The sequence below is a fragment of the Neoarius graeffei genome, chromosome 27 (genome assembly GCF_027579695.1).
Source record: "Neoarius graeffei isolate fNeoGra1 chromosome 27, fNeoGra1.pri, whole genome shotgun sequence".
In the NCBI taxonomy this organism is placed as follows: domain Eukaryota; kingdom Metazoa; phylum Chordata; class Actinopteri; order Siluriformes; family Ariidae; genus Neoarius; species Neoarius graeffei.
Genome location: NC_083595.1, coordinates 24,245,113 through 24,271,675, shown reverse-complemented (window position 1 = coordinate 24,271,675; position 26,563 = coordinate 24,245,113). Strand labels below are relative to the sequence as shown.

General features: G+C 37.8%; 2 protein-coding genes and 1 long non-coding RNA gene across 6 annotated transcripts in view; all 3 read right to left on the bottom strand.

Moving 5' to 3' along the window:
* Positions 1-1,294: 1,294 nt before the first annotated feature.
* Positions 1,295-4,453, bottom strand: LOC132875326 (uncharacterized). Its single transcript, XR_009651794.1, has 3 exons — positions 4,349-4,453; positions 2,962-3,252; positions 1,295-1,742 (listed from the first exon to the last, which is right to left on the bottom strand). It is a non-coding gene; the product is annotated as an uncharacterized LOC132875326 (long non-coding RNA).
* Positions 4,454-10,153: 5,700 nt separating this feature from the next.
* On the bottom strand, positions 10,154-18,118 carry LOC132874826 (CD59 molecule (CD59 blood group)). 2 transcript variants are annotated; one of them, XM_060911234.1, is made up of 4 exons: positions 16,507-18,118; positions 12,446-12,518; positions 11,467-11,571; positions 10,154-10,986 (listed from the first exon to the last, which is right to left on the bottom strand). In XM_060911234.1, exons 2-4 carry the CDS (start codon positions 12,498-12,500, stop codon positions 10,787-10,789), a joined length of 360 nt encoding a protein of 119 aa, XP_060767217.1. In that variant the 5' UTR covers positions 12,501-12,518; positions 16,507-18,118; the 3' UTR covers positions 10,154-10,786. The 2 variants fall into 2 exon arrangements, with proteins under 2 accessions (XP_060767217.1, XP_060767218.1); XM_060911235.1 differs by lacking the exon at positions 16,507-18,118 and having other exon boundaries at positions 12,446-13,078.
* Positions 18,119-24,079: 5,961 nt separating this feature from the next.
* The window catches only part of fbxo3 (F-box protein 3), a 61,463-nt gene continuing 58,979 nt past the window's right edge, over positions 24,080-26,563 (bottom strand). For all 3 annotated transcript variants that reach the window (XM_060911677.1, XM_060911678.1, XM_060911679.1), the window contains one exon: positions 24,080-24,990. In XM_060911677.1, coding sequence (XP_060767660.1) covers positions 24,859-24,990 — 132 coding nt within the window. In that variant the 3' untranslated portion in view covers positions 24,080-24,858. The remainder of the gene's footprint in view (positions 24,991-26,563) is intronic.

Sequence of the window (26,563 nt, the reverse complement as noted above, 5' to 3'; positions counted from 1 at the left end):
CATGCTAGCATGATAGCTGTTCTGCTACAGCTAAGCAAGCACACGTTGCATTTTCTCTGCAGAAATGCAGTCTAGTTTTACTTGACAAGACATCTTGGAATAAGTTGGTTATAATCTAGAACTAGTGTTAATAATCTCAGAGTTGGTGTCTTGTATTCTTCTATACTGCAAAAATGATATCTTAAGTTAGAATATCTTGAATATATAGTTGAAACGATCTAGCATTTCCTATTATAAGGATACAAAACACCAACTTTGAAATTATTAAAACTAGTTCTAGATTGTAACCAACTTATTCCAAGATGTCTTGTCAAGTAAAATTATCTGTCCATGCAGCAAGATAATTCCTTAATACTCGTGAAATTTTCTCCTCAAATTCAGTTTTCAGTTTTTTGCAGTGAACATAGTGTGGCTGCCCTGGCTCCCTGTTGTCTTGCTGAAAGACATTTGTCTTGCAGATGATTGAGAAATCAGTAGATGTTCTGTATTGGATGGGACTCTGCAAATGCTGATGGCAGTGCACATTTTGACATTGCCACCATACAGGCCAGGGACTTCTACAATGTAGAATGTACATTCTACATTACAATGTAAACGTACACTCAGCGGTTCCAGTTAGACATTCTTCAGAGATTGTTCACATGATGTTTTGGTTTCCAAAAACAAACTTAAACACAATTGATTGTTTATTTAAACAACTTACCAGAGGTGGGACAAAGTCACTAATGTGCAAGTCACAAGTAAGTCTCAAGTCCTACCACTCAAGTCCGAGTCAAGTCACAAGTCAAGGCACTTTTGACCAAGTCAAGTCCAAGTCCTACCCAAGCCAAGTCGAGTCCAAGTCCAAGTCTCATTTTTTTCCAAGTCCCTAACAAGTCACCATTTATTCTACAGGCAATCAACACATTTTTGATCACAAATGTATTACCTCTCTACACTGCAGTGTATGTCCTCCTTTGCCAGTCACCTTGGATAAAAATGTCTGCTAAATGTAATGTAATGTCAATGATTCATAGAGGCAGCACAAGTAACTACAGTACACCCATTCTTTTCCATTTTAAAATGTTTTAGAGCTTGTGCCCCAAGACAATCAAAGAATCTCAGAGGAGACAATGATTAGTTAGTTAACGTTAGTAAAGCATCCTAAATTTTCAGTGAGTTTAGTTTGAGTGAGTCAGTGTACATCTGAGGCTAAGGGTGTGAGAATGAGTGAAGGTATGACCATTTCCTTAAATTTTTTATTGGAAAATTAGTGAGAAATTAAAACAAAATTCTAAACAAAACTAGTACTGGTACTGTGTAACAAAAATCATCTTTTCATTTCATTCATGTCATTTTTCACATAAAAATGCTTTTCATGTGCATTTTAAGACATGAAACTCAAAGTCCAAGCTAACAGATGATCTGTGTACTTTTAGAATCAAAGAATGGTTTTCCTTCTGAAGTTAGGCACTGTCCCAACATACAACATGACATGCCTTTAACACAATAGAACGTGACTTGAGTACGTTTGTGTGTGTGAGAGAGACCAACTAACTGACAAAAAATTCCGGAAATATCTGTTCACTACTGAGAGAGGGATGTTGCATCCAATGACCAAATCTGTTAGTATTGAATTTGTGATGGCTTTTTGTTGTGGGTGGGTAGCATTGTACTGTCTATCTTTTGCAGTAAGGAATCCAGAAATGGACGGCTGCTCTGTCTCACTTGGGATGATCTTGTTCTTCAGATATTCTGCAAATCTAAACAAGGAAAAAAAAATGTAAAATTAGTAGGCCTACTTGTTTTCTGTTTTTAATCATGTAGACATTAACATGTTTTTATCATTTTCAATATCAAAGTCTGAGTTCATTTAATCTGAACATATTTGTTTATACACAGTATAATGTTTAATACAAGCCAGCCAGGATGTTCCCTTAAGCAGTTTAGCTAGACCACAATGCATTCACTAAACACTCGCTAAAATACCGGTAGCCTCAGTAAACACAGAACGTTGTGACGATGTAGTCAGAATCAGAATCCTCTAGGGCTCTGGCCAGAATGTGAGAATGAAGCCCTGGCAACATTCTAGAGAGCCGTATAATAAAGTAGAATAAACAGTTGTTGTGAATTTCAGAATGTTCAGCGGAATCCTCCAGATCCAAGTTGCGTGCTTTTGGCGAATTTGGTTTCTCGCCAGAGACTAATAAATGCACTGGTAAAGCCACGCTATGTAGAGGCATTGTGTACCATGTCGTTTGGGTAAAAGACTGTGGGATAATGCCTCGTGTCGGAGTAGGCTACACTCCAATCTGTCGGGATGTACTGCGCTATAAAACGTCAGCTGAGCTTACATTTTACATAGCCCAAATGGCCCATTATTCACATTGCCTACATGACACCAGAGAGAGGAAGAGAATAGAATTGAATGTCTCTGATGACGCGTAATCCCAGCACTAATAACACACATCGCACAGCGTCCATGACTTGGTGCAGTACGTAGCAAACAGTTAAACGCCTGGTTTAACTTGCATTGCTAGTCATCTCGTCTCAGTGGTTTAAATGCCTTCATGACAAGCACTGACTTTCCCATTGCAAAGAGCGAACTTCTGTTTTACATACTTAGTTTGCAGCCTGGGTAACTGTTTATTTGATTTAAGTTTTATCCTTTGCTGTCCGGTTCTTATCATAAGTCTGTGTCGTTCTGACCAGAGCCTTTATAACAATCTTGTAAACGTTCTCTGCTCTGACCAAATCACCACCTTCTGGCTATGCCTTCCCAATGTGTGTTAACTGGTAGTCTAGCCCACATAATCTAACACTAGATTGAACACAAAAGCAATCCAATAAAAAAAATCTACTTCACTATTTTATATTCAGCAAAGCAAAACAAATCCTTGACAGCGTTAATACATTAACACATTCCACTTCTAGCCACCAACTAGCCTGTACAGATTCTTGCTAGCTGGCTTTGTTACTTACTTGTCCTTATGCAGCCTCAGGTGACGAGCTAAGTTTGATGTGGTTGACTGGCTGTCCGAAATTGTGGCTCCACATGTTCTGCACGTAGCAATGCGTTTGCCATCTGTATTGGAGTATTCTTTAAATCCAAAGGAAATTACACGGGGAATCATGTTTTTATCCGTCTGTTCATCATTCAGCGTCCTCGTTGCCCATCACCGTTTGGTTTTTCATTTGAACCAGTTGAAGTGCTTGAGCAGGGCCGGAGTGGGCCCTGTTTTCACTCCGGGAGTTTAATTCACATTCAGGCCACTTTGAAATGGAGGAGGAATTTGAGTACATTAAAAAAGATAAAACAAATAACTGTTCTTTCACAATGCTTTTTATTTGGTTTAAATTCAGGTAGTGACAATGTATGTTGTTCGTCGTTCTCTGCATTACTTTAGGGTTAATAAAACTTCCATTACGCGGTAGTTTAATGACCACAAACGTAATGCAGAGACCGACGAACGATTTCATCTAGTATGAGACGGGGCTCCACTTAAAATTGGATGGTGTGTGGCCGCGTGTCTAATCCGCATATACATTTATCTGTGTCACCAACATGTCCCAAAGTTCCTTAGTGAAAATATTTGAAAACACATCCAAAGGACATGCATCTTCAGAAATCGGCATCTTCGGCCCGGGTGTGAACTTTTACGTCGGGGGCGAAATCCAGCTGACTGCCACTCCAAATAGCAAAGCAGCGAGTATGGCTGATTGTTTCGCGTTATTTAAGACGAATTACACAACACATTTTTAGTCACATAGTCTTAAAATAACGAAAGCACCCATCTCGCGTGCATTTGAACCAATGCTTGTGCATTACATGCCGCATACGCCTCGAAAATAATGGCAAATCAACAATGCTGGGTACTCAGCAACCGCAGATAAAGCGTGAGGGCGCATTAGGCAACTCAAAAATGGTTAAATGAAATGTAGGCTAAAGCAAGTGTTCGATTCTGCTTAGAATATTGGCATACACCTCTTCTAAGTTATATATTTAACAACAATTATTTAACATCAAATTTATGACTTCTAGGCCTATGTGTTCATAACCACAATGTGCGCACGCCTGTGGAAATGCACGGTGTGACAGCGAGATGAAATAGGCTGGATGAGGAAATAACGCGCAACAGCACATTTGGGACCTGTTCATCTAAAATTGTTAATAACTGGGATGTAAAGCAATGCCCGGTTCTTCTTAGAATTAAGACATACACCACATCTATATCGTGTAAATTGCGAGATTTCACATGACATCAAAAAGCTGAATTGACATCGCAAACTATCGACACATTATAGGCCCAGCATAGACTGATAAAATCGACAAACAGGGTTATCATACTCCATATCTTTCGTAACCTACCAGCTGGTCTTGAGAACATATCTGTCAATTTGGCACATTTTGCTGCCACCTTTTTTTAAGCTTCGCCCTTTCGGTTCCACCTGGCCTCTTCCTGCCCTCCATCACTGACGCGCGCTGTTTCGCGCCAATGTTGTTCCCCGCAATACAGAGGAGGAGTCTTGGACCAAACCAACTGCAATAGAGGGGAGGGGAGAATTTCCTTATTTGGTAGCGCCTATTTAATCTGCTGCGATGCTGTCGGCGTCTGGGCTGCCATGTGAAAATGCAGAGTGCAGTTGAATTGATGATTAATGCAAGAATAAGATCAGTGACCAAAATTAGTGAAAATTATTTTCCCCATGCTCCAAGCAGGCCACCATTGATGGTTTGGGCCGGGGATGGTCCCGGCTAAATATAGGGCCACCCCGGCATTGTGCTTGAGTGACACCTAGTGCTAGTGGATTGAGCTGCTGTAGCCTAGGACAAGGAGCTACACCGCATTCAAATAATAACGAGTGTACTTGGATTCAAAATCGGGGGGGGGGGAAGAATATTTATACCTGATACGCCAAGTCATTGCAAGCTAAAACTGTCAAGTCCAAGTCAAGTCTCGAGTCAACAGCGTGCAAGTCCGAGTCGAGTTGCAAGTCATTCCTCATCTAGGGATTTCAAGTCTCAAGTCATCAAAATGGTGACTCGAGTCTGACTCGAGTCCAAGTCACATGACTCGAGTCCACATGTCTGCAACTTACCACTTATAAAATGATCGGAGCAGACTTTGCTGTGTTTGGAAGGCTGATAATCCTTGCGGTTGATTCTCGCAAGCCATAGATTTCTCCTTTGTATGCTGAGTTTGTTTGCTCGCCTTCGTGCTCCCGTACAGTGGGAATTCCATAAAAGCTCTGCTTGACTTCATCATTTGACCTATTACGACAGCCGTGAATACAACAGGTGTGCACCACTGCTAGCTTTAAATAGCCTGCTTGGGTTCTTTTGAAGACTTTGTACTCGCGCGTTACAATGTGTGCTCAGTCACCCGTACGGTAAGCTTGACCTGCAAGATGGCCGCCACTAGGGAATCCCCGACTCTGTGACATCATGTGAAAACTATCTGTACAGTTCCACCATCTTGTCCTCCTCTTTCAGGTTTAATCCTGCTTCATTGATGAATATATATTTTTGCAGGTTTTTCCTAGCACTAGCATAGAATTAACATATTCTCTATGGAAAAGCTTTGATTACAGTAAAACTCCACTACACAATAAATCCTACAAAACCCATCACTGCAGTGCTGTAAAATAGGCCATCATTTCAACTGTAATGCAGTACATACTGCTGAAATACATCACTGTACCCATTTACTGTATATTGGACTTATTTGCACATCCTCCAAGTGTTTAGCTTTGACCCTTTGTTAGTTCTTTTCTAAAGGACACAATGAGCTACAGTGGTGCTTGAAAGTTTGTGAACCCTTTAGAATTTTCTATATTTCTACATAAATATGATCTAAAACAACAGATTTTCACACAAGTCCTAAAAGTAGATAAAGAGAACCCAGTTAAACAAATGAGACAAAAATATTATACTTGGTCATTTATTTATTGAGGAAAATGATCCAATATTACATATCTGTGAGTGGCAAAAGTATGTGAACCTTTGCTTTCAGTATCTGGTGTGACCCCATTGTGCAGCAATAACTGCAACCAAACGTTTCTAGTAACTGTTGATCAGTCCTGCACACCGGCTTGGAGGAATTTTAGCCCATCCCTTCATACAGAACAGCTTCAACTCTGGGATGTTGGTGAGTTTCCTCACATGAACTGCTCGCTTCAGGTCTTCCATAATATTTCGATTGGATTAAGGTCAGGACTTTGACTTGACCATTCCAAAACATTAACTTTATTCTTCTTTAACCATTCTTTGGGAGAATGACTTGTGTGCTTAGGGTCGTTGTCTTGCTGCATGACCCACCTTCTCTTTAGATTCAGTTCATGGACAGATGTCCTGACATTTTCCTTTAGAATTCGCTGGTATAATTCAGAATTCTTCATTCCATCAATGATGGCAAGCCATCCTGGCCCAGATGCAGCAAAACAGGCCCAAACCATGATACTACCACCACCATGTTTCACAGATGAGATAAGGATCTTGTGCTGGAATGGAGTGTTTTCCTTTCTCCAAACATAACGCTTCTCATTTCAACCAAAAAGTTCTATTTTGGTCTCATCCATCCACAAAACATTTTTCCAGTAGTCTTCTGGCTTGTCCATGTTATCTTTAGCAAACTGCAGACGAGCAGCTTTTTTTCTTTTTGCAGAGCAGTGGCTTTCACCTTGCAACCCTGCCATGCACACCATTGTTGTTCGGTGTTCTCCTGATGGTGGACTTATGAACATTAACATTAGCCAATGTGAGAGAGGCCTTCAGTTGCTTAGAAGCTACCCTGGGGTCCTTTGTGACCTCGCTGACTATATTACATGCCTTGCTCTTGGCGTGATCTCTGTTGGTCGACCACTCCTGGGGAGGGTAACAATGGTCTTGAATTTCCTCTATTTGTACCCAATCTGTCTGACTGTGGATTGGTGGAGTCCAAACTCTTTAGAGATTTAACCTTTTCCAGCCTGATGAGCATCAACAATGCTTTTTCTGAGGTCCTCAGGAATCTCCTTTGTTCGTGCCATGATACGCTTCCACAAACATGTATTGTGAAGATCAGACTTTGATAGATCCCTGTTCTTTAAATAAAACAGGGTGTCCACTCACACCTGGTTGTCATCCCTTTGATTGAAAAAACCTGACTCTAATTTTACCTTCAAATTAACTGCTAATCCTAGAGGTTCACATACTTTTGCCACTCACAGATATGTAATATTGGATCATTTTCCTTAATAAATAAATGACCACATATATTTTTGTCTCATTTGTTTAACTGGGTTCTCTTTATCTACTTTTAGGACTTGTGTGAAAATCTGATCATGTTTTAAGTCATATTTATGTAGAAATATAGAAAATTCTAAAGGGTTCACAAACTTTCAAGCACCACTGTAGTTTCATTCTTACTCTGTTCCTCTGAAGTATGCGGTTAATTGTGCCAATGCTTATTTAGTTCATTCCTCTAAATAAACCCAATATTCTTGCTTGAATTTCTTGCAAGTGGATGCTATTGTTGGCTAAAATGTTTCGGGAAAATAATTTTTCATATTTCCCTAAATACTGTATTTACAATTAAATATTTACAACAAAATATTTCCATATTTACAACTGCAGTTTCCTTTTTGGCTGACAGCAGTCTTGGTCTGATGCCAGTTGATTTTAGTTTCTCAGACAGTATTGTTTAGCATCTGCATTTGCTGTTCAATACATGCTAGGAATCTAGTTCACAAGGGATTGTGATATAATACAACATTGCAGTATACTGTACTGTAATGCATAGTAATACATTTACTCCACTCTACACAGTACTATACAGCATCACAGGTTGAAGCAACAGAGACCACAGGTAAGGCCTGGTACATGCTAGAGGCTTTTCAACTCTCAACCAATTTGTGAAACATGGGAGACCACAGACATCCATGACTTGTCTATAAAGCTTATCCATCAGGGTCACAGGGAAAGCTGGAGCCAATCCCAGCTGACTTTTTTCAAGAAGCTGGATACACCCTGGACAGGTTGCTAGTCTATTGCAGGCTAATATAGAGACAACCAACCATTTACACACACATTCACAGCTAAGGGCAATTTAGAGTAGCCAGTTGAGCTAATCTGCATGTCTTTGGACTATAGATAGTTTTCACTGACGTCACGGCATTCCGGGGAACGCCCCCCAGCCGCCATCTTGCGGGGCAAACAAAACGGACCATCGCCACTACCGGCTACGTTATCTCGGATGAATTTATGAAGCTATATAGTCAGTTTTCTAAAATAAAGATCAATGTCGGCAAAATCAAGCAAACAGAAGTATATAGATACATTAGACGACATCTCACGACAACGGTATGCAGCCAAACTGGCCTTGATTGGGGGACTTGACCCCTACGAAGTGGACAAAGATGCATTTTCAAGTGACTATGCAGGGCTGCCAAAGCCTGAAACTGACTTCATCAAACTTTAAAGGCTGTCTGATATATACAACTTTATATATTCACAGAGCGCCTTTTGGCGGATGCTGCCTGAATCGCGCAGATCCGATTTTTTTTTTTTTTAGGGGGGGCGTTGGAGTGTCTGATTATAATTTCAAAGTAAATTCTGTATTAAAATTACTAAATAAGCAAATCCATTACAGTCCATGAAACAGGAAGTATAAGGATGAGAAAAAAAACAGCTTAAATCGGAAAGCTGCGCACATTTGCGCAGGGCTGCGCAAATGTGCGCAGCTTTCCGATTTAAACTGTTTTTTTCTCATCCTTATACTTCCTGTTTCATGGACTGTAACGGATTTGCTTATTTAGTAATTTTAATACAGAATTTACTTTGAAATTATAATCAGACACTCCAACGCCCCCCCTAAAAAAAAAAAAAATCGGATCTGCGCGATTCAGGCGGCATCCGCCAAAAGGCGCGCTGTTTGCATCCCAAACACAAATCAAATCATACAGAATAGACCTAAAATGTTTTTCAAAAATGACCCTTGCGTGAGTGAAGTGACAAGTTTCAAATAGAAACGTGACAAACGAGCGATATTAAGTGTACATTACAATGTAAACGTACACTCAGCGGTTCCAGTTAGGCATTCTCCAGAGATTGTTCACATGATGTTTTGGTTTCCAAAAACAAACTTAAACACAATTGATTGTTTATTTAAACAACTTACCACTTATAAAATGATCGGAGCAGACTTTGCTGTGTTTGGAAGGCTGATAATCCTTGCGGTTGATTCTCACAAGCCATAGATTTCTCCTTTGTATGCTGAGTTTGTTTGCTCGCCTTCGTGCTCCCATACAGTGGGAATTCCATAAAAGCTCCGCTTGACTTCATCATTTGACCTATTACGACAGCTGTGAATACAACAGGTGTGCACCATTGCTAGCTTTAAATAGCCTGCTTGGGTTCTTTTGAAGACTTTGTACTCGCGCATTACAATGTGTGCTCAGTCACCCGTACGGTAAGCTTGACCCGCGAGATGGCCACCACTAGGGAATCCCCAACTCTGTGACGTCATGTGAAAACTATCTATAGGAGGAAACTAGAGCACCCACAGGTAAACCCATGCAGGCACAGGGAGAACATGCAAACTCCACACAGAAAGGAACCAGTTGGCTGCAAGGTTCGAACCTATAACTTTGTTGCTGTGAGGCAACAGCACTAACCACTTCACCACTGTGCCACCCAACCAAAGATATAATGACAGATCTAACAGACAAACATTTGACAGTCGGAAAAATACAGATATTAACAAGCAAATTATGCCTGTGTCAGACATAGTCCTTGAATGAGATGAAGGTGTGGGGGGAAATGTCCCATCACATACTAGCATCCCATCTAGTGTGTATTCATGCCTTATCCTAATAAGGATAAAGTGGTTAGTTTTATTATACTATAATATATATTATAGTTATTAGTCCCACTAGTAGTGTATATTCTATATACTGAATTATATAGAAAATATTTTCAAAGAAAACGTGTGAAGAAATTTAGTGACAGGACAAAATCTTACAATTTCTATAAGATAATATAGAAAGAAAAAACAAGACTGGCAAAGACGACAAAAAAAGGGATGCATCTAACGATTGGGGATTAAGTATGGGGAAAATACTTCATATTGTAAATAAACACATTTACAAATTTAAAAAAAATACAGAAATAGACACTGAACAACAGCAACAGCAGTTTGAGTTTAAAGCTGATTCCTTTATTGTGCGTACACTTATTAGTACTGGAATACTGACACCCCCCCCAAAAAACAAACAAACATAAGTGTAGAAAGACTTTCCTTCTGTTTCAAGTTCCAATGCCAAAGTCCATGGTTAAGGAAAGCCCAAGTTACACTCCTCTAACAGAATAATATCGATAATACCATTGGTATTGAATGCTATATAAAATTACAAATAACTCCTTCCTGCATTTCCATTTATAGGATCAAACAAAATGAAGAATGAAAAGCCCGCCCTGATGATAATGAGAAAGTAAACTTTCCTTTTTAAAAAATGGTTTTGTTCACTCTACTTTTGAGTAACAATAAATGGGAGAATAAAGAAATGATGTAACCTACATAGTTTCACTTCCTCCAAGAAAATTTAACATCAATTGAAAATAAAAACCCTACATTTAAATGACATTTAATATGAAGTATCAATTTTATTAATAATATTAATCTTTTGACAATGCGTTGTTATGCAAGAAGGCGGCAACTGTAGTTCATCTGTTTATTTTAATCTTAATCTTTAAGTCCCTTAAAAGTGGAAAACTCAGGACTAGTATTGTTATGCACAGCATCACCAGGTAGTATCTGAATTCATTTGATTAAAAGATGTACCACCAGAACAGAGCCAGAGAAAGAAGCAAGGCGATCACTGAAGTCCTAGCTGCGCTCACAGATGCACTGTTACACAAGTCACGGTGGCAGCAATTGTGGCTGAAGTGGCGCACTGCTGGAAACATGCCTTGAAGGATATCGTTTGTACAGTCTGAAAACTTGATACACTGCCGGAATATGTTCCCATCTAGGGGGGCAGACAGAGAGAGAGAGATTTTTCAGATGACAGTCTTGAGTAAAATAGTGAGTAGAGCAATGTATATTTCAGAACTCCATTCACAAGTGAAATATACAGGAGAAATGACATGTTCTTTGCCACTCAATCCACAGTAGTTTTCATAGAAAATCAAATACAAATAACAGTATCATACATGCATAAACAGCATTTCTTATTCCTTGTCTTTAAAGTTACCCATGATTATTACAAAATAAACACGAGTGTACCACCTGCTTTGGCTTTGATTCTTCAGACCAATATTCTTTGTCAGTTCTAGCCTCACTCATGAATTTCCATGTATTCAAAATGGAGACATGTCGAGCTTTACTGTGTCACTCAGTTATTACTTATTCATCTTCAAGCATACTATTCAATAACAGCTATGAATAATACAGTAACTGCTGTTAAACTGGTAACTAAAGTGTGTGTGAGTGAGTGAGTTTCACACACTTCTTGCTTTCAGTGTCAGGCAGCCATCTTGATTGGCAGGGCAGGTCGTGGTGGAACTGCAGCTGCCAGTGTAGTCTACACAGTCATAACACTTAAGAGCAGAGCCTGGAGCAGAGGGAGAAAAAAAAATGATTACTCATATCACTGAGTGTGTACTCTTCATAGGATTTTGTCATTTATAAAAAAAAAAATAGAGGAATTAAAATTCTGAGGGTTATTCATCGCTGATAAATTCCCATTAGATCTTAGATTTTCAATTTCATTGCAAATATTGGCAGATCATACCAAATAAACAATACTAGATTGTATTAAAAATGGTTAAATATGAGACCTTCATTTAACATTTGGCCTTTGATACAGAAGATTGTATAAAGCATTAGTATAATTACGTAGGTGATTATAGGAAATCACATGCTAATTGGTCGAGAAATTTGGAATATTTCTTGATAATCACCTCGAGCGACTCGGCAAAACGGCGGCCACTCGCTTTGTCACCATAAGTGAGGAAGAATTACAAATTATGACAGAAAACGATGTTCCTAAAAGCACTAAAGATGCTATGAAGTTTGGTCTAAAACTATTCAAAGGTAAGGTGGAATTGTGATTTATTTTATCCATTTCAAAACAAAGTATTTTATGTGACTTGGCATAGATAAGTGACATAAGTGTGTGCACCTTTATTACATTTGAATGCCACTTTTGAAGTTTGAAATAAATTATTTTTAAAAAATAATCACTGGTGTATTTACACTAAAACAATTATCTACATCAGGCTCAGTGAATATCAGTGAATAATAACCTCAGCTTTGTCTTGGTTATTATTCACTGATATTCACTTCACCTTCAGCAAATAATTGTTAATTACAAAAATAATTTAATAATTGTACTTCAAAAAATAAATAAAATGAGAAAAAGAAACCAGAAAGAAATCCTCATATACTTTTATTAATTTAGGTCCATATGTGCATACTGTACTTACCCAGGCCAATAAGAGCCAGAACAAATACCATGCTCACTTGCACAAAAACTTTCATCCTGCTGCCTGTATTCTTCTGAAAGAAAGTTTCACAAGGTTACCTTTTGCTTTTGCAGAACCCCCTGCATTATGCAAGGATATCTATAATTATACAAGTCACAGCATATATGCTGCTCAGCTTTTAATTAACTGGAAAAAGCAATAAATCACCACAATTAATAGTTCAGGTCAGATCAGTGCAAAGCACACCAAAGATATTGCAGCACTTTGCACTGCCCTTGATATATAACAAGCAATAAACAATACTCAAATGGGAAGGTGTGTGTGTGTTTTTCTGTGCACATAAACATCCATTCTTACACTGTGACCTCATGTAGGGAGGCCTGAATGCAAAGCTCAGAAATGAAAATCTCATTGGATTAATAAACTTTGTAATCATATACAGTGGTAAGGCATGTTTATCATTATCACAGTATTTACTCATTTACTATAAAATGCTGTAAATTTCAGATTTTTTTTTAAACAGCAGATTGGACTAGTTTTGGACTGTGGTTGCCAAGACCTTGCTTGCTTCATAGCAACTAGTCAAAATTAAATTGAATAAATTTCCACAAACAATGGCAAATTTAATTTTCTCTCTCTCTCTCTCTCTGTGATATATATATATATATATATATATATATATATATATATATATATTGCAAGAGATTGAACAATAGTATGTCTAAAATCACACAAATCAAACTGCTAGTGTGTATTAAATCTAAATATTCATATCCTCCACTTTATTAGGAAAACCTGTACAACTGCTCATTCATACAATTATCCAGTCAGTCAATCATGTGGCAGCAGCAAAATTCATAAAATCATGCAGGTACAGGTTGAGATTCCATTAAGGTTCACATCAAACATCAGAAGGGAAAACAATTGTATATTATTTTCCTGTGGCCAAATTCAGAAATGTAGTACCCAGTGTAGACTCCAAAATTATGTTGGAAAAATATATTTGATAGAAGATGGCAAGATGGGACAGATGGGAGACTATGAAAATGGATGTTCTTGGTGTACAAGTCTTCTTATAATGTCTTCATTTAAGAATGCATTCTATGTTGTCGGGGAGGAGGGTCAAGAAATTGTCAATCATGGCTACAGAAGAAACGTCAAGGAACATGTCATAGAGTTGTCAAAATAGGTGAGAAAATACAAAAAATTCTGAAACGCTAGCTTTTTCACTGGGTGTTTTGGGAGCTCCCAGATGCCGGGATTAACTGAACACTCCTGTCTTACACAATATGTAGATAAATGTAGAATGAACTTCATTTTTTTAAATGATCTGCCTGCATTTCCTTATTGTCTGTCATGCAGTTTTTTTTCCAACCCAAAACATACATTTCATAAGAAAAACTAGCCAGAAAACAACTGCTCAATTACTGCATGATACTGTCCTAAACCATGGCAGATTTTCACTAATGAATGTTGACCATACTCCTTGGTTTAAAAGAAAAAAAGAAAAAAAAAACGCCCTCTAAGAAATTTGCTTGCATCACTCCTAGGTCTTGATGTGAGCTGCATTTTTAGCTATATTAGTGCTCATCATGTTTTAGTAGTAATGGTGAAAAGCTTCATTAAGCGTTCACCAATCATTACAGACAGAAATGAAGAAACAAGAAACCAATTATTATAAATGGCTTAGTTTATATAGATGGTAATACCTAGTAAAAAAATTAAGCTTTCAAGTCCCTTTTTCCTCTCTGATTACAGCCATGCTCCAAAGTATGACTGACAGCCATGTTTGGACAACAATTACATTTTGGTAGGGAAGCACAGATCTGATATTTAGCATCAGTTCAATATTGACCAAAAACACAGGGTTGGGGCTTGGAACAATTTTAAGCTATAATTCAATACAATGGACAGGACTTGCTTGAAATACTTGTAGATGCACTTTGAACAATATGCCGTGAAGTGGAGCAGTAGCAGTCATGTGATAAATTCAAATTTTATTTGTCACATACACAAATGATACAGTGTATGACATGCAATGAAATGCTTCGTACAATGCTCTGTAAGTATTATAGCTGTGGGGGGGATATATATATATATATATATATATATATATATATATATATATATATATATATATATATATGTAGCCCCACCCAAGGGTTATGGTTAGAGATAGGGTTCACCGGAATGCAGCCAAAACCTCCTCAGTTAGTGAGATCTGTTTGCAGAATGTCAGTGGCTGGAAGTTTATCAGGCTCACACATTAAAAAAATAAAATAAAATAAATAATAATAATAAAATTAAAAAAACCAGCAGAATGCAATATATACAATGTCACCAGACAGCAACACTGCAGAAAGCTATTAACTTAGAAACTCACAGAGTTTCAGTTGAAATGCTCATCTTGTTAAGGAAAAACCTCCCCCTCATGTTAAAGTGAACAAACTTAAATTACATTAGAGCTCTGCAAAGGCAGTAGCCAGGCAGCCAAGGCAAAGCCAGTAGTTTACATATCGTAGTTGTTAAAGGTGAGGCAGCTTGGTTTGCTCAGGGGGGGATGGGACCCACCTCTACATCCTTTAATATTTTTAAATTATAACGTTACACATAATTTGAATTATATTCTAGTTATATTATCTCTTTTTAGGGGTATATTCAAGTTTATATTTTCATGTTACACTTGAATTATCATTAATTTTTTTACTCAGTTTTAACATTTTTGCATGAAGTGGAACTAATATATAAAATGCGTGTGTGTGTGTTTCTTCTGTATTTATGGTTGATGTAGCTTAATAATGCTGCTAAAAGTGATTTTTCCTTTAATTTTTGTCGTTCTTTCTCTACTCAAGACAGCACAATTTCTGCATGTAAATGTATCATTTTTTTTCTTAACAGTGCCAACATTGTTCTTCATGTTATTTTTCTTGTGAATCTGATCAGTAAATAGCAGTATCAACCAGTATTTATGTTTGTGGTACTGAAATCAGTATTGGACATAAAAAGTGGTATCAAGGCATCCCTACATTTTGATAATGGTGGGATTTCTATAGAATTTCTACACACTAATGAAACCCATTGCAAAAGGGAATTTAATTCTTAAATTCGTACTTAATTCTTAAAAAGTAATATCCTGCTCATTGTTTTTCACAGTGAAGGTTCGTTTTTCAGTGTCGAACTATTGCATTTCAGATTATTTCAGTGGTGTGATTATTTTTCACTATGGCATGGAATCTTCTCCGTATTTCTCAAAGGAACACAAATATTCTTCGGGAATTACATGATATATGCTGAAATATATATACATTTTCATGCCACATTATATGACCTCTATTTTTATACAAATTAGCAACCCAAAAATATGCAGACAAATACCCCTTATTACTACCAAGGGTTTTTGAAGGTGAAATTATTACTTTTTAACAGTTTAAAAAAAAATTACATTTAAGATGAAATATTATACACTATATGGCCAAAAGTTTGTGGACACCTCATTATCACACACATGTGGTTCTCCCTAAAACTGTTGCCACAATGTTGGAAGTACAAAATTGGATAGGCTATATTTGGATGTTGTTGCATTACAATTTTCCTTTACTGGAACCAAGAGGTCCAAAGCTGTTCCAGCATGACGATGCCCTTGTGTGCAAAGTGAGGTCTATGAAGACATGGTTTGCCAAGTTTGGAGTGGAAGAACTTGAGATGTCCTGTACCGAGCCTGAACCCCACTGAACACCTCTGAGCTGAAGTGGAATGCAGACTGCACCCCAGGCCTCACTACCTAACATCAGTGCCTGAACTCACTAATGTTCTTGCAGCTGAATGATCACAAACCCCCTCCCACAGCCACACTCCAAGAATATAGTGGAAAGCCTTCCCAGAAGAGTGGAGGTTACTATAACAGCAAAGAGGGACTAAATGAGTGAGAGTGAGTGATTAACAATCACATAACATTTCACAACATCCCAAAGTTTATCCATCAACATCATGGCACTCATGCAGGTAGCAAACCACTCATTAAAATAACCAGTGACAGAAATCAGAAAGTGGAACTGACTTACCCCTTTGGTAAGATGCGCTTCAACAACCAAGTTATTCACTGCCTTCTCTCCTGTATGAAAGCTCTTTTCTGTGTCTCTGAACAGCGGACCTGCCAGCTGGCTATGCTTTACAGGGTTGCCAGGTCAATCTGAACTCCATCCTAAATCCAATTCTATTCATCGTACAACATAGAGTCTATTAGTGTCAGATTTATCCCTTTTAATGCTATACAATACTCTTAACAAAATGCCATTAAAGTATGTAATAATCTAAACTTTTATTTTAAAAATTGCCTCCTATTATTGCATATATTGTAAAATAAAAGGATGGGTATGAGATTAACACTCAACTTCCACAAGATAACAGAAAACCTGGCAACATTGTTAACTGCGCAGAGAGCAACTGCTCATGGCGGTTCAATCCGAATGCACATAAGGCATTATTTTATTACTTCAAAAGTTTTATACCATTGTTGAACATATTGTGTAATTCTTAAGTTGTAAAGTGTACAGTCTATCTAATAATTCTTCCACTAAGACTCTCCAAATACAACTAACAAGTGAATTTATGAAGGGCTCATGAGCTTATCCAAAATCGCCATATATATAAAATATGGACATGAGTGTTTTACTGGGAAATATGCCACTCATATATTTCATACGAGCTACATCCGGAACATGGAGAACCAAAACTGTGACATAAATCTCTCTTTGTTACTCATGAGGAAATTGATGAATTATTTTTGATAAATTACGGTACTTTTTGTTTGTGAATGTGTCTATATAATAAAAAGAACATCACACAATGGCTTGAAGATATGAAGTTTATCTTCTCGTGTTGAAAAACTCACATTTTTCAAACAAAATACATTGCAGATCTGAGTGACGTATTTAAATAATATTGACTGGCGTTGAGTGGTATATCAGATATATTCAATCCATTTAGCATGATATTCAACGAGTCAAAGACGAGTTCAATATCATGCTAGCTGAATGGAATACATCTGATATACCATGAAAAAGCCAGACAATATTATTATTATTATGCATATACATTCAATGGAACAAACCTGGCCACCATATTTGTTGACATATTGTCACAGCCACTGGCTTGTGCTGAAGTTTTACGTGTAAGACGTATCTCATGGCGTTTTTAATTCTCTGCGACAGTTTACTGCAGGCGCCGCTGGCGAACAAAGAAATGCTTCTGTGCACGCGCAGCAGAAAACTCTCTCATTGAATTTTCACATCAGCTACAACGTGTGACATGTTGTCTTGACAACCATGCAATATCATAAGCCATATTCAATGCTCATTCTCCATTGGGTAGCGTGACGTAATGCACATAGGATAAATGATATACTAACAATATTGCATGCTATCAAACCAAATGAATGAAACCCGCTAGAAAGGAATAGAATACATGTTTTTGTTCCACTGAAAGTGTCCTGTATGTATAATAACTCCTGATATTTCACTCTGATGACATCACTCCCAATGTCTTCCCATTGATTAGATGCGTGTTGTCAAAATGGCGAACCGTTTCAAAATTAAAATTCTATTGATTAACTTGTGTATTTTTTTTGTGGATGTGTTTGTATAATATAAAGCACATTACACGGTGGCATGAAGATATGAAGTTTATCTTCGAGTGGTGAATGTATATTTCACAAGTGAGTGAAATGAACGAGTGAAACATTTTAACACAAGAAGATAAACATATCATCAATCCAAGGTGTAATTTTCTTTTTATTACATAGACACATTCACAAAGTTTGTGAAATTTATCAAAACAATTAATTACTATCCTCACTAGTGAGGATATTAAAAAATGTGCCACGGTTGTAGTTCTCAATGTCTCGAATGCAGTTTGTATGAAAAATATGACTGGTGTATTTCCCAGTAAAATACTCATGTCTATGTAATGTATACACAGGTATATACACACACACACCAATCAGCCATAACATTATGACCACTGACTGGTGAAGTGAATAACATTAATTATCTCATTACAGTGGCACCTGTCAAGGGGGTGGGATCTATTAGGCAGCAAGAGAACAGTCAGTTCTTGAAGTTGGTGTGTTGGAAGCAGGAAAAATGGGCAAGTGTAAGGATCTGAGCAACTACAAGGGCCAAATTATGATGGCTAGGTGACTGGGTCTGAGCATCTCCAAAATGGCACATCTTGTGGGGTGTTCCCAGTATGCAGTGGTTAGTACCTACCAAAAGTGGTCCAAGGAAGGACAACTGGTGAACCAATGACAGGGTCATGGGTGTCGAAGGCTCATTGATTCGGATGGGGCATGAAGGCTAGCCCATATGGTCCAATCCCACAGAAGAGTTACTGTAGCACAAACTGCTGAAAAAGTTAATGCTGACACCTTTCTGTTTTCACGAGCATTAACTTTTTCAGCAATTTGGCCCTTATCAAAGTCACTCACATCCTTACACTTTCCCATTTTTCCTGCTTTCAACACATCAACTTCAAGAACTGATGGTTCTCTTGCTGTCTAATATATCCCACCTCTTGACAGGTACCACTGTAATGAGATGATCAATGTTATTCACTTCACCTGTCAGTGGTCATAATGATCGGCTGGTTTATATATATATATATATATATATATATATATATATATATATATATATATATATTAGTGCTGTCAAAAATGTCGCGTTATTATCGCGTTAACTTGACTCAATTTTAACGGTGATAATTTTTTTATCGCGAGATTAACGCTCTGTGACATGATGTAGGTTTTTCATAAGCTTTTGAAACTGCCAGGAACTTGGAACAGAGACTTTGCTTAGAAAAACGATAGCAGCTAGACTGTAATGCCACACCCCGCACAGCCAGAGTCCTCTGCCCTCCCCCCAAAGAACCAGCGCGGGCAGGGCGCGCTAGCCCCGCGCCTCGGGACGAAGAGCCATGGTGCTCGGCTTAGATTTCGTTTTCCCATCGGCGGCTCCAGCCCGACTTTGCAGTGGCTGTGACAAGACGTGTTATGCTCTGCAATAAAAAAAACAAACATTGGTACAAAGCAAGCCCATTCACTTTTTTATGCTGATAAGAGAATTACAATGGTTTTTCATGTGACAAAATTGTGCGATTAAATTGCGATTAATCGCGAGTTAACTATGACAGTCGCGACATTAATCGCGATTAAATATTTTAATTGCTTGACAGCACTAATATATATAAACACACACATTACATGGACACGAGTGTTTTACTGGGAAATACACCACTCGTATTTTTCATACAAACTACATTCGGTATATCGAGAACTACAATGGTGACATTTTTCAATATCTTCACTCATGAGGATATCGATGAATTGTTTTAATAAATTTGCATACTTTGTGAATATCTATATAATAAGAGAATTGCATGTTGGCTTGAAGACAAAGTTTATCTTCTCTTTTTGAAAAACTCGTATTTTTCATATGAAATATATCACAGGTATATTTCCCATGACACATTTAAATAATATTGGCTGGCTTTTTTCATGGTATATCAGATATATTCCATTCTGCTAGCATCATATTTAACGAGTCGAAGAGAAGTTCAATATCATGCTAGCTGAATAGAATATATCTGATATACCACGAAAAAAAGCCAGCCAATATTATTATCATTCCTACACACTTGATGGAACAATTATAGATTTTACAAAAAGTTAAGAACAGGGAGGTTACTTGTAATATGCATCTTATGGCATTTTCAATTCACTGAGACAGTTTACTGCGGGCGTCACTGGTGAACCAAAATGATTTTATGCATGCGCAGCAGAAAAGTTTCTCATTGAATATTTGCATCAGATCTGATGTGTTACGCCATGTCTTGATGACCATGCAATATCAAACCATATTCAATGCTCATTTTCCATTGGGTAGAGTGACGTAATACATGTAGGATAAGTGATATACTAACAATATTGCATGCTATCAAACCAAATTAAATGAAACCCGCTAGAAGGGAAAGGAATACAGTTTTATTCTATCGAAAAAGTGTCCTGTATGTATAATAATTCCCAATATTTCACTCTGATGTCACTCCCAGTGTTTTCTTGCTGACTTGATGCATGTTGTCAAAATGGCGAACTAGTTCAAAATTAAAATTCTTTTGATAAATTTGCTTTTTTTTAATGTGTCTATATAGTATAAAGAATATTACACGGTCACGCAAAGAGATGAAGTTTATCTTCGAGTGGTGAAAAATGTATCATTCATTTGCTACACTCACTCATGAAATATGTTCACCCTTCGAGGATAAACACCATATCTTCGCATGACTATGTAATATCCTATGTGTGTGTGTGTGTGTGTGTGTAAGAGCACAGTTAAAATTGTTGGGACCTATGACCAGGGTAGGCAAGATGCATGTATACAGTGGGGCAAAAAAGTATTTAGTCAGTCACCAATTGTGCAAGTTCTCCCACTTAAAAAGATGAGAGAGGCCTGTAATTTTCATCATAGGTATACCTCAACTATGAGAGACAAAATGAGGAAAAAAAATCCAGAAAATCACATTGTCTGATTTTTAAATAATTTATTTGCAAATTATGGTGGAAAATAAGTATTTGGTCAATAACAAAAGTTCATCTCAATACTTTGTTATATACCCTTTGTTGGCAATGACAGAGGTCAAACATTTTCTGTAAGTCTTCACAAGGTTTTCACACACTGTTGCTGGTATTTTGGCCCATTCCTCCATGCAGATCTCCTCTAGAGCAGTGATGTTTTGGGGCTGTCGCTGGGCAACACGGACTTTCAACTCCCTCCAAAGATTTTCTATGGGGTTGAGATCTGGAGACTGGCTAGGCCACTTCAGGACCTTGAAATGCTTCTTACGAAGCCACTCCTTCGTTGCCCAGGCAGTGTGTTTGGGATCACTGTCATGCTGAAAGACCCAGCCATGTTTCATCTTCAATGCCCTTGCTGATGGAAAGAGGTTTTCACTCAAAATCTCACGATACATGGCCCCATTCATTCTTTCCTTTACACGGATCAGTCGTCCTGGTCCCTTTGCAGAAAAACAGCCCCAAAGCATGATGTTTCCACCCCCATGCTTCACAGTAGGTATGGTGTTCTTTGGATGCAACTCAGCATTCTTTCTCCTCCAAACACGACAAGTTGAGTTTTTACCAAAAAGTTCTATTTTGGTTTCATCTGACCATATGACATTCTCCCAATCCTCTTCTGGATCATCCAAATGCTCTCTAGCAAACTTCAGACGGGCCTGGACATGTACTGGCTTAAGCAGGGGGACACGTCTGGCACTGCAGGATTTGAGTCCCTGGCGGCGTAGTGTGTTACTGATGGTAGCCTTTGTTACTTTGGTCCCAGCTCTCTGCAGGTCATTCACTAGGTCCCCCCGTGTGGTTCTGGGATTTTTGCTCACCGTTCTTGTGATCATTTTGACCCCACGGGTGAGATCTTGCATGGAGCCCCAGATCGAGGGAGATTATCAGTGGTCTTGTATGTCTTTCATTTTCTAATAATTGCTCCCACAGTTGATTTCTTCACACCAAGCTGCTTACCTATTGCAGATTCAGTCTTCCCAGCCTGGTGCAGGTCTACAATTTTGTTTCTGGTGTCCTTTGACAGCTCTTTGGTCTTGGCCATAGTGGAGTTTGGAGTGTGACTGTTTGAGGTTGTGGACAGGTGTCTTTTATACTGATAATGAGTTCAAACAGGTACCATTAATACAGGTAACAAGTGGAGGACAGAGGAGCCTCTTAAAGAAGTTGTTACAGGTCTGAGAGAGCCAGAAATCTTGCTTGTTTGTAGGTGACCAAATACTTATTTTACTGAGGAATTTACCAATTAATTCATTAAAAATCCTACTATGTGATTTCCTGGATTCTTTCCCCCATTCTGTCTCTCATAGTTGAAGTGTACCCATGATGAAAATTACAGGCCTCTCTCATCTTTTTAAGTGGGACAACTTGCACAATTGGTGGCTGACTAAATACTTTTTTGCCCCACTGTATATCCATATGCATCTAAGATAAGTTGCTTATTATATATATACACACACACACACACGTAAGATACCTGTAGACAGATACACAACTATGGGAGTGACAAAAGTCTATCGGCTTTTGTAAAAGATGGGCCATAATTTAATGTTTTCTAAATATTGCATTTTTTTTTGTTTTTAAATATCCTTAAATGGGATAGATAAATGTACATACCTTATTGGGCTTTACTGTTTGTGCGATTGTATGATTGGCATGGCATTTGTGTCTCACTGATGTCTACGTAAAGGTAAACTACTTTAAAATAATAAAACCTTTGCAACCCTTAGAAAACAGCATAGTCATGTCCCAGCCCACTATAATTACCCTTTACCTTGAAATATAATCATTAATGCACTCAAAGAAATCTTTACTAATGTGCGAGTCTATTTAAAATCATCTCATGTTTCAAGCCATACTTGTCTAGCCATGTATTATAGGTTATGAAAAGATGTATATTTGCTCATCCATCTTACACAATCTATAAGGAATATTAGGAATGCTCCATAAGTCACACTGTTCAACAGGAGGAGTTTGATGTGTGGTGGGAACATGCAGCACAGGGAATCCAATATCAGGTTTGTACAGCAATGCTGGAAATATAAATAATCATTTTTCCAGGCAGATATTTGATGCCTTTGATCAATGTAAATAATGACTTGAGTTACCAAGTAACGCAGCCATGAGGGTTAACACCCAGGTCACATATTTTTCAAAATTTCCTGTCTGCAATAACTGACAGACCAAATCTTTTCTTTGACAAAATGACTCATGTTTTTTTCTAAAATGAGGCTCATCTAGTTATGAATCTCACATACACTTACTGGACACAGTGTACACTGCACACTTGCCCATTCATGTAATTAATTAATCAGCTAATCATGTGGCAGCAGCACAATGCATAAAAATCATGCATGCCATATGACTGGCTGATTGAATAATTCCATGAATGGACAAGTGTGTAACAGTGTTCTTATTAAAATGGCCAGACAGTCTGAAGCCATTTTTAAATTCCAAGTTAAACACAAACGTTTACCACTCCAATGCTCTAATAAACAGGAATACCATCATATTCAAAATATAGTGCACCATTTTAGATTTTTCTTATTTATTCACTATATGCTACATTGCCCTCCCGCTCCACTAATGTAGGAAATAGCATGAATAATACCACCAAAACAGCTGCCAGCAGGAAGGGACATTGGAATAAAATGCATCTGTGTGTGTGTAAGAACTATGCAGATATTTGACCTATTTCACTGCAGTCAGAGAAATGATTGGCTGGTACAAGTCTTACGAAAAAGTGCCAGTGGGAGGAGCTTTAGGCTGAAAAACAGCGATAACACAAAGCAAGATCAGACAAGCCATTAACAAAGCACTCTTCATCTCACTACCATTACAGCATACACACTGGCACCAACGGACAGAAAAAATGGGCAGAATTTCAGTGCCCTAAATCTGTCTTGAGAACAAACAAGCTTTGAATTTTCTACTCCGCTTAGCCTTCAAAGATATTCCCATAAAATAAGCTTTTAATCATGTTTTTTTTAATGAACATTGACAAAAAGTTTGTAGTTTTCTGTTTATTTACCCAAACATAAAAAACACACATTTACAAATAATAGTATACTTGACTTGAAAACCCTATTGCACTCCATAAGTTTACAACAAAAAGAAGAAATTTTAAATTTATTACTAGCAATAATCAGAATCTTATCCTTTAGGTGAAGTAATGACTAATGTTTTCCTTAGAGATGGTTCACCAATGGCGTGTGTGTGTAACGAGACAGAGAGAGAGAGAGAAAAAAACAAGTCTCTGTTCCGACGTGTAAATACTCAAGGCTAAATGCAAATACAAAAAAAGCCTATATACAAAAGGTCTAGTCCAGTTCAAGTGTGTGCGCGCGCGTTTGTATATTCCAATTTAATTTTACAATTTTGATCTGATCAAAAATTTTAAATGCTTAAAACACGTCTTACAGATTATTATACTGTGAGACCCCTAGTCTGAGAATTTATGAAAAGCAGTTTCTGTATTCATGTTTCAGTGTAAAGTTCTTGGATGATACTAGTACTGAAGACACATAAAACCCCAAAAAGTGTGCGCGTGTGTGTGTGTGTGTGTGTGTGTGTGTATATATATATATATATATATATATATATATATATATATATTTTGTGTGTGTGTGTGTGTGTGTGTGTGAGATGAGACAAGAGGGGAGTAAGGTTCACGGGAGGACAGACACAAAGCCTTTGTATAGAAAACAATTGTCTAAGTATTGTTCTCGGCGTGTGTGCGTGCGCACGCGTGCGTGTGTGAGAGAAAGAGACAGACACTATGTATGTGTCAGATGTGACGAGGACAGCGCCCTCCAGGATCAGCCATGTTCATACCATGCAGCTCTCCCTCCTCATAATTCTCTGTGTCTGAATCATTATCATTGTTGAAGACAGCAATGGGCACCTCTCTCACAGAACTCTGTAGTAAAAGAAAGGGGGTGTGAAATTCAGAGTGAGCGATGTGAAGAAGTACACAGAGAGACAGATGTAATCTCTAACTCTTCTCTAACTGATTCATGAGAATAGGTTACAAGCAAGAGACCTGAGTTAAATATTATGATGAGGTATAAACTGAAAGCCTATTATTCTATATTATATGCATATGTCAGGGTTCCTACACATTTTCCATTTCAAAATTCCATACTTTTTCCATACTCAAATTTCCAGACTTTACGGTACGTTTTTCAGACCATATTTGACACCACAGTACAAATAAGTAGATGTTTATAATTTAAATAAATTATTTTAAAATCCATCTGTTAATATGCATGTTACAATGGTGCTGCGCAAGTAGCGACAAACAGTAGTGACCTCATCTTGTTTTGTCTTGTCTGTCATTAGTAGAAAAGTTAACTGTCTGATTAAGAGCAGCCTTCGTTGCATTTTAAGTTGCTCACCTTTTGGAATGGAGTTACTTTTTTCAATCTTAACATGGACTTTGTTGGCTGTGGCTCAGTGTTTGTTTGATTCTGGCCACTTGCATATGGGCAGGATTCAGTATTCTCTGGGATTTTTACTGACTCGAAGGGATCAACAGTTGCCAGAGTCACACTTGTATCTACTTATGGAAAGACCGTTTAATAGCAGACATTTTCCATCACTGTAAGAGCATTAATACATGGTATAAAAAAAAATTTTAAAGTGTGGAAACTGGAAAAATGGGGAGGGGTCAGACAGGCACTTAAGCATCTGAAACTCTACCGTATACCCCTCCCCTTGACCCTACTCTGCAATGCCCAGTCAACAAGATCCAAGCTAACATCACTCATCTAGAGAAATTCAGACACACATGCATTATGGCTTTCACCGAGACCTGGCTTAGTCCCACAGACCTGGATACCAACTTAACTCTCAGTGGTTTTGGTGCACCAGTGAGGCTTGACAGGGATGTTAATGTCACAGGGAAATCTCAAAGGGGAGGAGTTTGTCTTTATGTCAATCAACAGTGGTGTAAGCACGTCACTGTTAGAGAGACTGTGGGTACTGCAGACACTGAGCTACTGTCTGTCTGTGCGCCCCCCCCCCCCCTTTACATTCCACACAAATATCCACAAATATTTGTTCCTGTTGTGTTCATGCACCCTAAAGCCAATGCAAAAAATGCAGTGACAATTATCCAGAAGGTTACACAAAAGCTTCACTCCCTTTCTCCTGATGCCCTTGCCTTGTTCTTGGTGATTTACCCAAGAAAACATTAGTACACACAGATCAATTCCACATCTAGAAAAAAAGTATGGGGGGCAAGGATGTTCCAGTTGGTTACAACTTATTCATATATAGATACTAACAGTACCACTACAGTGTTGACATAATGTTTTATTAGTGATAACAATTACTTTTTTATACTATGTTTATCATAAGTCTATAAGAAATTTAGTAATCAACAATACAACTATTCTTACATAATAGAGTTAAAATTGTGAGTACGAGATTCCAAGTAACTTTGTAACAAAGCGACTTTTAAAATGACTCAAAACTAGACAATATCATTT

Coding starts and splice junctions, on each gene's coding strand:
- LOC132874826 (XM_060911234.1), bottom strand. CDS start 12,500: ATGAAAGTTTTTGTGCAAGTGAGCATGGTATTTGTTCTGGCTCTTATT. Junction 11,572..12,445: donor TCTGGCTCTTATTGGCCTGG/GTAAGTACAGTA, acceptor CCTCTGCTCCAG/GCTCTGCTCTTAAGTGTTAT. Junction 10,987..11,466: donor CCTGACACTGAAAGCAAGAA/GTGTGTGAAACT, acceptor CTGCCCCCCTAG/ATGGGAACATATTCCGGCAG.